The sequence below is a fragment of the Sesamum indicum genome, linkage group LG11 (genome assembly GCF_000512975.1).
Source record: "Sesamum indicum cultivar Zhongzhi No. 13 linkage group LG11, S_indicum_v1.0, whole genome shotgun sequence".
Taxonomy (NCBI): domain Eukaryota; kingdom Viridiplantae; phylum Streptophyta; class Magnoliopsida; order Lamiales; family Pedaliaceae; genus Sesamum; species Sesamum indicum.
The window spans coordinates 5,641,799-5,656,016 of record NC_026155.1 but is presented as its reverse complement, the minus strand read 5'-3'; the positions used below and the strand labels follow the sequence as shown (position 1 = coordinate 5,656,016).

General features: G+C 31.1%; 1 protein-coding gene across 3 annotated transcripts; it reads right to left on the bottom strand.

The window, feature by feature from the left end:
* Positions 8,566-13,739, bottom strand: LOC105173375 (proline-rich receptor-like protein kinase PERK8). 3 transcript variants are annotated; one of them, XM_011095086.2, is made up of 7 exons: positions 13,195-13,739; positions 12,557-12,609; positions 12,391-12,436; positions 12,127-12,204; positions 10,834-10,944; positions 10,331-10,410; positions 8,566-9,146 (listed from the first exon to the last, which is right to left on the bottom strand). In XM_011095086.2, exons 1-7 carry the CDS (start codon positions 13,669-13,671, stop codon positions 9,035-9,037), a joined length of 957 nt encoding a protein of 318 aa, XP_011093388.1. In that variant the 5' UTR covers positions 13,672-13,739; the 3' UTR covers positions 8,566-9,034. The 3 variants fall into 3 exon arrangements, with proteins under 3 accessions (XP_011093388.1, XP_020553811.1, XP_011093389.1); XM_020698152.1 differs by having other exon boundaries at positions 10,834-10,941; XM_011095087.2 differs by lacking the exon at positions 10,834-10,944.

Below are 14,218 nucleotides of genomic sequence, written 5' to 3'. Positions count from 1 at the left end.
TGTCTGCTTTGTCATAATTATATTTTATTATTACCCAAAAGCAATGCTCTCCATTTCATTTTGTCTTTTCTTAAAGTACTTCTAATAATTATTAATTTCTTTAATTTGTAATCTAAATCAGTTACGTAATTATCAGAAATATTTGACATCCAAAGCCTTATGTGGAATCTAATTTCCCACAAATATGCCAATCAGCAAAAAGGAATTCAAGAACTAAGAATATATATATATATATATATATATGATTAATTATATTTAAATTCTCTATGAAAATACTAAATTACATTTTTCCTAAAAAATTTTGAAATTACATTTACACTCCCTCTGAAAATTCTCGATTTACACCTGACCTCTTTCTATTGGGGTTTGGAAGAAAAATGCTAACATAAGCAAAGAAAAATATCTAAATTTTCAATTTTGTCCCTCATTTAATATATGTATATTTTTTTTATTTATAATTGGGATAAATGTAATAGACTGATGTTAAGATCATTATATTTTTTTCTTCATAAGTATAAAATTATTATATGAGAATACGAAATGAGGGGTAAAATTAGAAACTTAAGCTATTTATTTTATAAACGTCAGCATTTTTCGTCCAAATCCTAATAAAAAATAATTTTCTGTAAACAGTGAAATTTTTGAAGGGGATGTATGATTTCAAATTTTCTGTAATCAATGAAATTTTTGAAGGGGATGTATGATTTCAAATTTTTTTGAGAAAAAATATAATTTCATATTTTTTAAGGGGTTTAATGAAATTAATATATATATATATATATATATAGATAAATCATCTATAGAGAACCTTTATATACTTTGGTGATAAACTCCATTTCATTTCTATCTCATCACCACTTTTTCAAGAAAATGAAAAGTGAGAACCCTTCAGTTGAGGATAAGGCTGAGTTATATCACTATAACAATTCAATAATTTTGAGCAAAATTCTATGTAGACTCATATGCTCGAATCTGAATTAATTATACGATAAATATATTATGCTTATTGTGTTTATCACGTGATGATTGATGTATAATTAAAAAAATAATCAAAATTATATATATAGTAAGTGTAATTGGCGTAATTAGTATAATTATTTGACTAAAAATGATTTGAATAAAAAAATTATCATAATTCAACCATATATGCACATTTATTAAATTCGAATATTTTTTAAAATAAGATTGCATTAGTTGGGATCTTTTATTTTAATTAGTATTTTACTTTGGGGTCATGATTTGGTAGCGTCTATGTGAATTTATACCCATAAATCAATTGTGAATATTTGAATTAATGTATAATAATGACATCATATGTGATATGGTGATTGACAACTTATAGTACAAACTTACATCGCTATTACAAAACTCTTTATTTTGTATCGCACTTTATGCATATAAGCATATCAGTCGGACAAAATTGGATTTGGCTACCGGCCACTTCCTAAGGCAAAATCCACAATCCCGAGTTAAACGAATCTGAAATACATATTTAAATTATTGCTTTCGGCACATGATGTGGGGATCGACGATATAGCTTCAAACCTCGGACATGTTTTGAAATCCTATTGTAAATTTAAGGTCCATAAAATTCTAATATGTATGGACCGTTGTAACGATGATCACTTTAATATATGACACAAGTATATTTTGTGATCCTAATGTTTTATTCTACCGTTAGTATCCTCTTAAATGAATATCTGATTTAAACATTAGAGGGCCATCACAGGGATTAGTGATAAGTAAAATTAATTGATAATAGGATTGTCACTAATTATATATATATTTAGTGACAAAAATATTTATTTTTCTCCAATAATAAATTTCATAATTTTAATAATTACTATCATTTTGTAAAAATCATCATTAGCAAGAATTAGTGATAAAAATACAAAAAAAATCACTAAATACAATTAGTGACTCATGTACAGTGACGATCTATTGACAAACAAACAATTATATCGTCAATAAGTTGTCTCTATAGATGTGTCACTAATTATTTAGTGATAATTACACAATTTTATCAACTAATAATTATACAGTAATAAGATAAAAATTATTGTCACTTAATATATATATTTTTAGTGATGATTTTAAAATTATTACTTAATAGTTTGCCACTAATATTATATTTTCTTGCATGTGCAAATTAAATACAAAATAAAATTTAAATATAAAAATAGATAATTCGAATACTGAAATTATAGATAGATGGATTTATGTTGCAACAAGTTCTCAACACGGCGTCGTTTTGGTCTTTTGGCTTTTAAAGAGGTCTACTACTTTCCACTTTATGTTGCATAGTGGGGAAAACTTAAGAAGTAAGAAAGTGATTTTGGGACTGCATGCGCTTTTATTCTATATTTCTATATTACCAAATTTCAACTACTACATTTGGAGGGGCTGCAGCCTTGGGACATATATGGTATTTATATGTTTTCTTCTTTTTCAGTGATTTAATTATAATTATATTATAAATTTTAATTATTAATTATTATAACAATTCATATATATATATAATTATCCTCAGATATTTCTACTTAATCGATATTTAATATAAAAGTAGATCAACGACCAGACAGTATAAGAAATACAACTTTTCACTACAATTAATTATCATTTATTATGATTAAAGGTAAAAAAAGTTTATGGATATTAACTAATTAGAATTGTGCACCGGCTATTAATCGTTGTTTTTGCAAGTAAGGTTAAAATATTTGCTGCAAGTAAAAACGGTGGTAAATATTTTGGTCATAGGTAAAACTAGAGCGAATGTTGATTAAACCGTAGTCAAAGCTTAAGTTTCACATTGATTTGAATAATAAATTTGAAAAAATAATTGGAAATACATACATTAGTAATTTTAATTTAATACATTATTTATAGTAAATAATATTTTTTTAAAATATATTTAAATTAAATATTAATTTAAATTGGTTAAAAACTATTATTGTTATTGTTCATTAATATTTATATTGATAAATATTTAAATTTTTCAAAACAAACTTATACATTACTTTTTGTATTGTGATATTAAATTAATTTATTACTTTAAATTATAAAGTTTGAAAAAAAAAATATACATTGTTTTGTACTTTGATGTCTAAATAAATATATTTAACAATAAAATTATTTATTATTTAGACGGGATGAAAAATATAAAAAAAAAATCATTAAAATAAGTTTAAAGCAAGTACATTGAATCATGGTAATTTTAAACACAATATATAAATATTTTTGTCAATTTACAGTAAAAAAGGGTCAAAAACTTGCAAAAAAATCATGCCTGCTTTCACCACCCATAAGTGCATCCCACCTTCCATTAATTTCTAACGGAAGGGGGTTTTACGTTGGATTTTAGAAATTACAAAGGGTTTTTTATTTGTTTTTGAAATATAGGGGATTTTTAACCATTTTTTAGGGGTAAAATGCAATTTGGTCACAAAATATCATAAAAGAAGTCGTCTAATCATAATTAACCTATTTTATTTTTTTCTTCATTTGGTGATAACTAACTTATTCTTCTTAAGGAAGAATCAATCAATAACATTAAAGATGATATATATATGTATGAACGTAATCAAATGCCAAAAGGATAAACATGATGTACTCAAGACATAGAAAAATGTCTAAACAATATGAATCTCCAACACATACTTCTTTATTTTTATTTTATTTTTTTATATCTATAAAACACAGCAAAACATTCAAAAAATGAATTCAAACACTAACCTTATGTTTGGTTTCAGTTTTGGGCCATCTCAGAGATGGCCCAAAACAGAAGCAATGTTTGCCATTGCTTATTTTGTCATGTTTTTGTCTTGTTTCTAAGTATTTAATTTTTAAATATAAATATATTTTATTTTAACCACTTAATATTTTATATGTAATATTTTCTACATCATTGGAATAATTAAAAATTTTAAAAAATATAAAATAATATAATTATTCTACGCAGTTAATTCATATATTACATTATTTGAATAATGTATTTAAATTTATCACCTCGAATAGAACAACTAACAAAAAATATTGTTAATCCATTATTAGAGTGCATTTAATTATTTTTAAATGTGTATTTACATAAATTATTTTTTTTCATTTCCATACATATATAATTCGGAAATAATATTTATTTTAATCCACTCACAACTAAATAAATTATATATATTTTTATACATATATATAAATATATATAAAAGAGACATGATCTGACAATGAACAGTATTTTTTGTTTCCCCCACTACCCAACATCAAACATAACATACTTATTTTATATTATCTCCAGAAATAAATCCAAACATACACACTATCTCTAACTTATTTTTATTTATTTTTGTTTTTCTCTCTCTATCTCCACAAAATACCCAAAAACAAGTTAAAAATAAAATCAAACATAATGTAAGTATTTTTATACGTAGTATCATTTGGATGCATCACGTGGTGTGGATGGTTGAGGACTTAACACATGGTCCCATCCAAACAGATGAAGAGGTCATCGTGCAATATGTTAAATCTATAAATACTTTGCATAAAAATAATAATCGAATACCTCAATAATCTTGAACACGATCCTTAAAAATCCTAGTAACTTTTCTGTTTTTATTTGAAACGGTGCACGGTGTATTATTATTAATTGAAATAACTCGACTACCCGTCATTTCTGTCAAATATCAATGCTTAACAAAAGCAATAATAATAATCGTATTCCCATGAACAATATCACATAAATAAAATATAAATAATACGTATTATTACAATAGACAATACTTATCATGTAGTAAAATAACATTTCATGTATACAGGTTCGAAGCCGTAGCCTCAGCCCAACTTAAAGACAAACGCTAATGACTTCAAAGTTAGAGGATTTTTGTATTGTAACTATTTCATTTTGTAATTCTTTAGGATTTCAACATTAATAGTGGACAACGCTTTTGGACAGAGGTCAATATTGTTAACTTCGACAAAAATGCTGTAATAACTAGGTAATTGTTTTCATCCACCTAAACAATATATATATATATATATATATACATACACACACCATATGGTGAAAGGATCAAATGCTGATGTCCAAGAAAAAAACTCAAGGAAAATAAAGAACGTTGGCATTTTCTTCCAAAACACCACACACACACACACAGACGCATGTGTGTGTATATGGGCGTTGAAAACTTGGGGAAAAAAGTAGGGTTCTTTTGACTTTTGTGACAGATTTCAAACCATTCATTGATGACCCTTTGAATCTCTCATCGTCTCATGATAAAAAGAAGTAAATGCTTTCAAGGACAAGGAATTTCAAAATTATATATATATATATATATGATTGTGGTGGTAGGTGCAATGTGGACCCGTTGTGTGTATGATTAGAATATAATTATTCATAATCATCATCATATGTGGACTTTGGCTGGGAGTTATTTATTTTTTTATTAGTAAAAAAAATTATATTAATATAATTATTTTTAATACATCAATAATAATATGTCGAGTCGTGTTTTATATTAAAATATTTTTTTTTTTAAAAAAAAAGGCAAGTCGTGATCACAAATCATGACTCCAACCATTTTCTTTTTTTTTTTTTTTAATTTCGTTTAACTAATTTTGTATAATTTAATTATATATAATTAATTTTGTAACAATATATTAAAGTTCAAAAAATTATAATATTAAATATATTAATTTAAAAAATTATAATTAAGTGTACAAATGTAATAGTGTATATTTTTTGTACAATTTTAAAAAATACAATGAAATATATAATTATTCTTGGCAACTCAGTTCCGACACATCTGATTGTGTTGAAAAATTTCTTTGTTGGGCTTGTTGTCTTGCACGCGTTTGCGCCTAGTCCATCTCGTTGTGAATACGTGTTGTTTGATTTCGACCATGGCGCGAAGAGATGCAAATAGTAGGATCGTGGACCAACTCAAATCCCAGTACATCCCAATAATCTTCGGAATGCATAGATTCAAATACTTAGAATATGTATTTTTATAAGCCATTATATCGTAATAATCCTTCACCATTGATGCGGCATTAATCATGTATGCAGCGCATACTTTTTGAGCGTGACTGCAAGGTATACCAAATTGACTCCACTTTCCGCAAGAACATTCTCGATTCGCAATTTTGACAACATAGATATTTACTCCATGTCCACTTGCCGCAAGAACATTCTCGATTCGCAATTTTGACAACATGGATATTTACTCCATGTCCACTGTGACGTCTTGGAACAATCGAGGCGGACTGTTGGAACTAATGGTATTTGGTGACGGGTTACATATTATCAAGAAAGTCACAACTCAACAGCCACAACAAATTGCTTCTTCATCCGATGATGCTCCCACAACATCCCACAGGTAAAGAAGAAGTTCTAGCCGAAGGCCTACTGGTTCAGTTGAACGTCATGATATTGGGGTGGATATAGCTAATCCTTCTACAGTATATACACCTCAATATTATTACGTGCCTCAACCGCCTCAAGATTATTACATGCCTCAACTGCATCAAGATAATTGGTTTCAATCGACTCCATATATGCCAAACCAAACATAAAATTATTCTTCACAAGTACATCTTGACCTTGGTCTTGGTATTAATCAACCATATGCACAAGGATACAATATTTCACCAATTTCATCTTCATTGTTTAGTGCATATCGTGATAATGTGGAGTCTAGTTCTGCAACACATCAAGCAGATTTGGTAGTAATAAAATTGAGGCACAAAAAATTATCTTGAGTGGTGATGAAAATAGGAAGTATTGCATGAAAATGAGGCACAAAAATTCTTTGATCGCGACTTGAGTTGTTTTAGGTTAAAAATATTATTTTTAATGATGAGTCGTGATTTTAAATCACGACTCGTCATATTAATATTATAATATTTAAATTAATAATATTAATACAATTTTTTTAATTAATAAAAAAATAAATAACTCCTTTGGCTGGCATTGGTATATGACCTTTGTCACATGAATGAATGAGAAAAATGAGAATTTAGTGAGAAAAGGACAAGAAACATAACAAACTTAGAAAAGTGCAGGTTAATGAAGAAATTTTGTGGGAATTTAAGAGTAGGAAGTTTCCAATATATGACACGCAATTTTATTTTTTTTTTATGGTAATACATCCATTCCACTAATATTTTAATAGGACGAAAAATAATAATAAATTATACTGATTTAATCAATATATCAATATGATTAAAAATAATAACAAATTATAATAAATCAATGACTCATATAAAGTGAAACAAATAATCACATAACATGTGAAATAAATTTACACACAGCGGACTGTGAGGCACCCATTCCACGTATATCTATCAAGCAAGAATTTCATAGAATACAGACTCATGATAAAGTAGTATCAGAACAGGAACTGTAAATCATCGAAGAGAATATTACTGTAAATAAATAAGAATGTGGATGGAGCTGTAACAACACGCAGTCCTTCTCTATGTGATGTGAATTTGAGTTAGAGGACAAAACTCGACATGAGTAATAGTCTTCGGACACCTTCGCAGAAACTTCGATTGGGGACTAGAAAAGTTGCACAAAATGTGATATGGGTATGTGTATGTGGTTGAAACACATGGCTTGTTGAAGAAGGATTTGTTGAATAAAATCATGTAGTGGTGTTCACATTTCATTTCATTTCACTTGTCGTGTTTGAAGTTAACGAATTATTTATAATTGACATATGTTTTAACTCATCAAACACTTTAGCAATTTTTTACATTAATTTAATTAATATATCAATATGATTAAAAATAATAATAAATTACATCGTTCACTTAATATACCAATATGACTAATAACATTAAGGAATCACAAACACTCACATAAAGTAAGACATATACCCATATATTTGATGGGACTCGAACTCATGATCTCGAACTTGTTCATGAGACCTTAAACCTATAAATATCCAAAAATACTATTATCTCTAAGAATCAAGGGTTATGATATTTTTTGTATAATTCTCAACCTTAACTAGTAGATGACAACAATTGATGGTTGCTTGACTTTGTTTCAAGAGAGATAGAACATGAAAACGATGAGTTAGATATGGCGACTTTTTGCGTTTTTTTTTTTTCTCCCCAAGAAAATGATCAATTAATAATATAAATCATAAATAGATTAAAACTCAAAAACTAGTCAGATCCAAGAACTAATCAATCCAACAGCTAATAACTAATTATAAATAAGACCGAAACTACTAATATACAAACATGCTTCAAATCAGCCACAAGACATTATGGAATGTTGATGAATTTATTTGCCCAACTCTCAAGTTCAAGGTCAAGTTTGATTTGATCAAGTGTTTTCAGATTTTTCTTCCATTGCTTATATGATCCAAAGTGCTATTAAATATCTCAAATCTGCATTCCTCGAACCCTGAAGCATTAAACGAATGAAGAAAAGTACATTTTGGGAGAGGGATACACAATAGTCGAGTTTTAATCATATATGCAACTTGAGTAGTAACAGTTGCAAAACTTGAAAAAATTACTGAATTGAAACAACTTTTGTGTAGTATTAACTAAGACCACCCGTACTAAAGCAAATTGGATACAAAAACAACCTCAACAGAGACAGATGAATTACATTAACTACAGGTGAGCTGCTAAATTTTTAAATATAGAGTTTAATCCTAGAATTGGCGAAGCTAAAGCTGCCCCGATTGTACTACAGATGAGCATTCATCCTACGAATGCTTTTCAATCTGATCACAACTATCGATTGAGCTTACTCTATGTCAGGCCGGCACAACTATAGAAATAGCAGTGGAAGGGCCTAAAGGAAGAAAAGAGGGAAATAAGGATAAGCAAATGGAAACATCAATTGGATTTTGCTTGACAAGGCTCCAAAGCACCAGAAGCCCATCAATTATAAGTCGACAATCTGGGGGCTTCGCTTTTCCAACGTTGTAAAACATTAGCAGGCACGATCTGTTGAGGGATGTTATGTGAATGTGGACAGCAGATCATATTGACAAAGAGGAAGCAATATTACGAGCGTTTTTCAGTTTGGTACAGCTGATTCATTTTTGAAGTGTTGCTCTACCATGGGAGGTAAGAGAAGAGCAAGTCTGGTCTTGTATCTTGTAATTCGTTGAAGTCTTTCTTCTCTTAGCCTGCAGATAATGCACAGCAATATCAAAAAATGTCCACCAGGCAAATAACAGCACTTGAGTTTTTCCAAAAATTATAGGCGAAGAAGAGTTCTCCCAATAAAGATATATATAAGTGCCAAAAATAATAAATATGTGATCTGTGAGAATTTAGCCATCTGAGCAATAAGCCTCATATAGATCTCAGTAGATAACTATTATCAGATGTCAGAACCAGGACGAACAAATAATGAAAAAGATACTGAGCATCTTTGAACCTAGAAAAGCCGAAACAACTCCTAAGATATTTGGCAGATTGAAAAAATAATAAATCCCCTTCCAGGGCATATCAGAATCTAAAAGCTTACGCTTTCTAAAACAATCGCAGAAAACAATGTGGATCAAATTAATACCACACAGTGACACAGCACATACTAAACTGTCACAAAAAGAGATTGACAGGACCTCAACGCTAAATCTGTGAACCTCACCTGCAATTATCCTGAAAGCATATTCACACATCATGGAGATTTAATTATGGCATCTTGGATGCCCGTTTAGCAATTCTCTCCACATTCCAACAAAATTCAGTGCAAACTAAGAGACCAACGGTGAAAGGATAGCTAACTAGCTTAATATAGCATAAAATAACAAGTCAAAATGTGCGCACAAGGGCATTTGACATTCTTTTTGGGCAAGGTGTTGTTAGTTTACCTGTGATAACCATGCTTATTGACAAAGCACGTCAACATTATTCTTCATATAAGCAATTCGCATATATTAGCTCTGTTTAACAAGTGAACTCAACAAAGAAAACTCAGAAAATATTGCAACAAAAGGCAACTATCCTGAAATATCAATCTGAACAACATCCGATATCTCTAAGCTCCTCACATGCATTATTACAAGTGCTATAACTTGAACTTTTACTTAAAAGTATATTTGTAAACAGATCAAAACTAGAACGTTCACAACTACTAATACCCAAGCAAATACATAAATGTGCTACATACTAGAAATCAACTACTGCAATCCCTCATATAGAAAGCCCATTAATGCAAATGTGCACACACCCACATCGCACGTCAAGAGGTAAAATCATAAATATCAATATTCAGATGGTCACATAGACACCATATATGAGAATACTGAAAACTAAGACATGGCACATCTACACATGCCATGCCAAAAAGAAGGAAGAAGGTTACCGTGATCGAACCCTCTTGGCACGTTTGATATGCCTTTGCAATAGCTCTTTCTCGGACAAATTCTCAACTGAACTCTCATCCTGAAATTAGATGAAGGTAAATCTGCTTACTCCTTTGATTCACAGGAAAAACAAATCACAGTGAGATGCAAATGAAACTAAGTAAACTTTATAACAATCATATGCATATGGATATATTCATTATCTAGGTTTTTCAAACTTCTAATAGGGTTAGCTTTTAAGTAAGAAATAAATCAGGATCATAAAGTTCCAAGCATTTAGGTCTTTCAGAGTTTTATTGCGAAAAACCCATTTTACCCATTTGTTCAACAAAAGGTATCATACATTCCTGAAGAGGCAAAGAACAAAATCTCAATATTATCAAAGCTACCAGATTAACACCCTGCAGCTGGAACTTTCACCAATAGCTAATTCCAACCTTAACCAATCTGCAGTCTAGATGGGGCCTAAATAGATTAGGTGTTATTAGTTTATACTACCAACCTCATCTTCCTCTTCTTTGTCTCCTGACTTTTTATCTGGTGAATCTACAACTTGTGCAGCTACAGGCAAAGGTCTGGGAAGGGATTTGGCAGCATCCAGGTACTGTGGCTGCTAAAGAAGTGGAATATAAGATCAAGAATATGTCTAAAATCACATATCAACAGCATTCCTAAAACTGTTATTACGAGCATGTACAATCCAAATGCAAACTCCCTACTAACAAAAGAGTACAAAGAATTAACACACCATAAACATATCCCTTTCCTAATGGCAACTCAAATAATACTACCCCGTTACAAAGGAAATACTCTCGTCCCCCAAATTCTCTCCGGATCTAATTATCCTCTTTCTAAGGAAATAGACTCTCTACTCTTTCACATTTTTTTGAAGCATACAAGACTACAAGGATTTGAGATGTGCTAAATTCATTGGTGACTCCAATAATATCTAGTAGACTGAGATAGCCACCATATATGTTGATCCAAAACAAGGCTTCATAGACGAGATCTTATTGAATCTCCTGAAAATGAGTATATCCACTTTCCAAATTTTTCTCGAACAAAGTTGATAACAAGCAGAATCAGCAAATGTTATTAAAGCTCAGTAAAAAGTGAGGAAGAAACTATGATCAATTCTGAGCACATGCTTCAATGTGCATACATGGTAAATTTGCATATTCCCTCAGTCCCTATTTTTACTCCCATTTTCTTTTAGGAACTTCTCAAAATAAAATTCAAAGTGGGAAATTTTTCCTCAGAACTATTTGTGTGTCAAAGTAATAATATGACACATTGACACAGCAACTCAGGTGTTACTTTTAAGATGAATAGTGCAGAATAACACAAATCTCATAATCTTTTAACTAGCGCCCAAGACTTGCTACAAGTTAAACTGCATCTGGAGGGAGTATTAAGGAACAATAGAAAATGTTAGAGCTAGTTATAAACTCATATCAAATAAAAATCAAGCAATAACTTAAATCTAAAACAGAAATCAAACAAACCTCAGCATAATGCACTATCATACCGTATAGGTTGTTATGAAGATGATGGAAATGAAGCAAGTGGCATGGGACAACTTATCATTGCATTTTCCACAAAATCAACTAGCTAAACATAAAGTTTCAGTAAACCAGGACAATTACAAATATTTGCCCGATACTAAGTAGAGTACTTCTAATCTCTTCAAAATATGAGCATTCCCTGGATGCCAAAACTAATATAAAAAGGCAATCTAAGAAACAATTGAGTGTAAGATTCGCAATGCATCCAGAGAAGCTTTAGAGGAGCACACCTGAGTTTCTTCAGGAAAACCATTCCTTAACCATGACCGGCAGAGGGTATAAAGTGAGGCATTCTCAGATATTCGGACCTGCAACAGAACATGTATTGCTAATAAGAACACAGAAAACAATGACAAAAGGCCACACCTTTGACCAGAAATAGAATAAAACTGTCATTCATCAATCTTCTTTGAGAAATGATGATAGTACAAGTTATTGTCTTTCTCCATAGACATGATCTAAAAGACTAAAATTATCAAAATTATAAAGCTTACCTTCCTATCTCTTATAATTGCAAAACTATCATCCTTGTTTTTGTCCCTGCAAACAAGAAGGACAGCTGAGAATTTCTAACACAGAAAATTAGCACCTTAATAAGAACAATGAGGTCAGGATGAAAACTGGACTGAGACAAGAAGAAAATGACTAAACATCTTTTACCTTAAATCTTTGTGGCCATTATTATCAGAAATTGAAGCTGAAGGAGGACCAACCTAATAAAGCCCGGACAGTACAATATAAAGGACAGATTAAAAGGATGTCGCATAAGAACAAAGATTGCATGCTTGTAATTCTCTGTACCAAATTGAACCTCACTTTCGATTTTTATCAAGCAATCCTTTTTATGGCCATTTAAATGTTGCAATGACATTCTGGCACAGAAAAAGCAACAATCTGGCATTTCCAACAAAAACTCTTACACACAGAGGTTAACAACAAAAATAAATGCATTCACATAGGGGCCAAGGTCTGGTTTGGATGCTACTTGAGGTATGCACCTTCCTTTCCCAGAACTCAACTAAGTTACCAAGGAAATGGAATGCATTGCCAATTGCCAAAACAACATGACGTATAATATATTAAGCATGCTCTCCTTTTCCTGAAATCAACTGAGTGACCGTAATTTTCCACAAATATCAGAACTTCCATTTTTATATTCGAGTTTTTATAACTGAACATCAAATTGTTTTCATCACTGAAGATATCCAGTCGAGGAAACAGCTAAACCTATCTAAGTTGAAGATCAAGAAACTAAATCACAAGCATCTTAACTGTCCAACAAAAGAAAATTGAAGTACCTTTTGGGGGTGCGAAGGGGGGACAGGAATTCCCTTAACCACACCTGGCATTACCCCTCCAGATGAAGCATTACCAGCTGAACCCGGCCCGGGCCCAAGGAACACGTGCGCAAAGTGGTTCGCCCTGACGAAACCTGGATTACCCTGACCCTGATCCAGATAAGGAAACACGAATGGCGGCCTCGGGGAGGGACGGGCAGCAGGCATGGCTACGGGCCTGGAGAGGAAGCCACGACCAGAGGAGGCCACGGGGTAGAGAAGCTGCGACGGATCCTGAGGGTGGGGATGCGGCTGGGGCGGGCGGGGCGCCAATTGCGGGTAATTAGGGTTAGGATTGGAAGGTAGTCTAGATGCGGCGGCTGAAGAGTAGAAGGGGTGAGAATTTGGAGGTCTTGGAGGGTTCTGAAAGACTGGTCTTGTAGTTGTGGCGGCGGTATTAGAAGTATCTGGCGGCGGAGGAGGGGTGGAGGGGGCCATAGACCACAGTGGCGGAGTGGTGGCGCGGGTTTGGGTTTTTGAAAGAGGTGAGGAGCTTGATTTTGAAATTTCAGCTAATGCTGCGGTTAATGGCTTATATACGAACTGGAAAAACTTGGGTCATACGGTGTCGTTTTACATGTGAAGTGGCTACCAAACTTTCTTGGAGGCCTCTCCGCTCACATCAATTCTTGTTTTTAATTATTTGAGGCGATGAACTGTTGTATTTATTTTTTAAATTAATAAATATAGCACTTATCTTTTTTATTGGATAAAAACGTGTTTTATACCTTCAATAATTATATTATTTTTAATATATTTTAATATTTTTTATATTAAATCATCACTAAATTATTTTATAATTAATTTTTTTTAAAATAAAAATTTTAAATTAAAAATAGAGTATAAATCAATATATATATTAGATACAGAATAAATATGATAATTAATTTTTTTTAAAATAAAAATTTTAAATTAAAAATAGAGTATAAATTAATATATATAGTGGATACAGAATAAATATGATATAACCAACAGTTCATATATG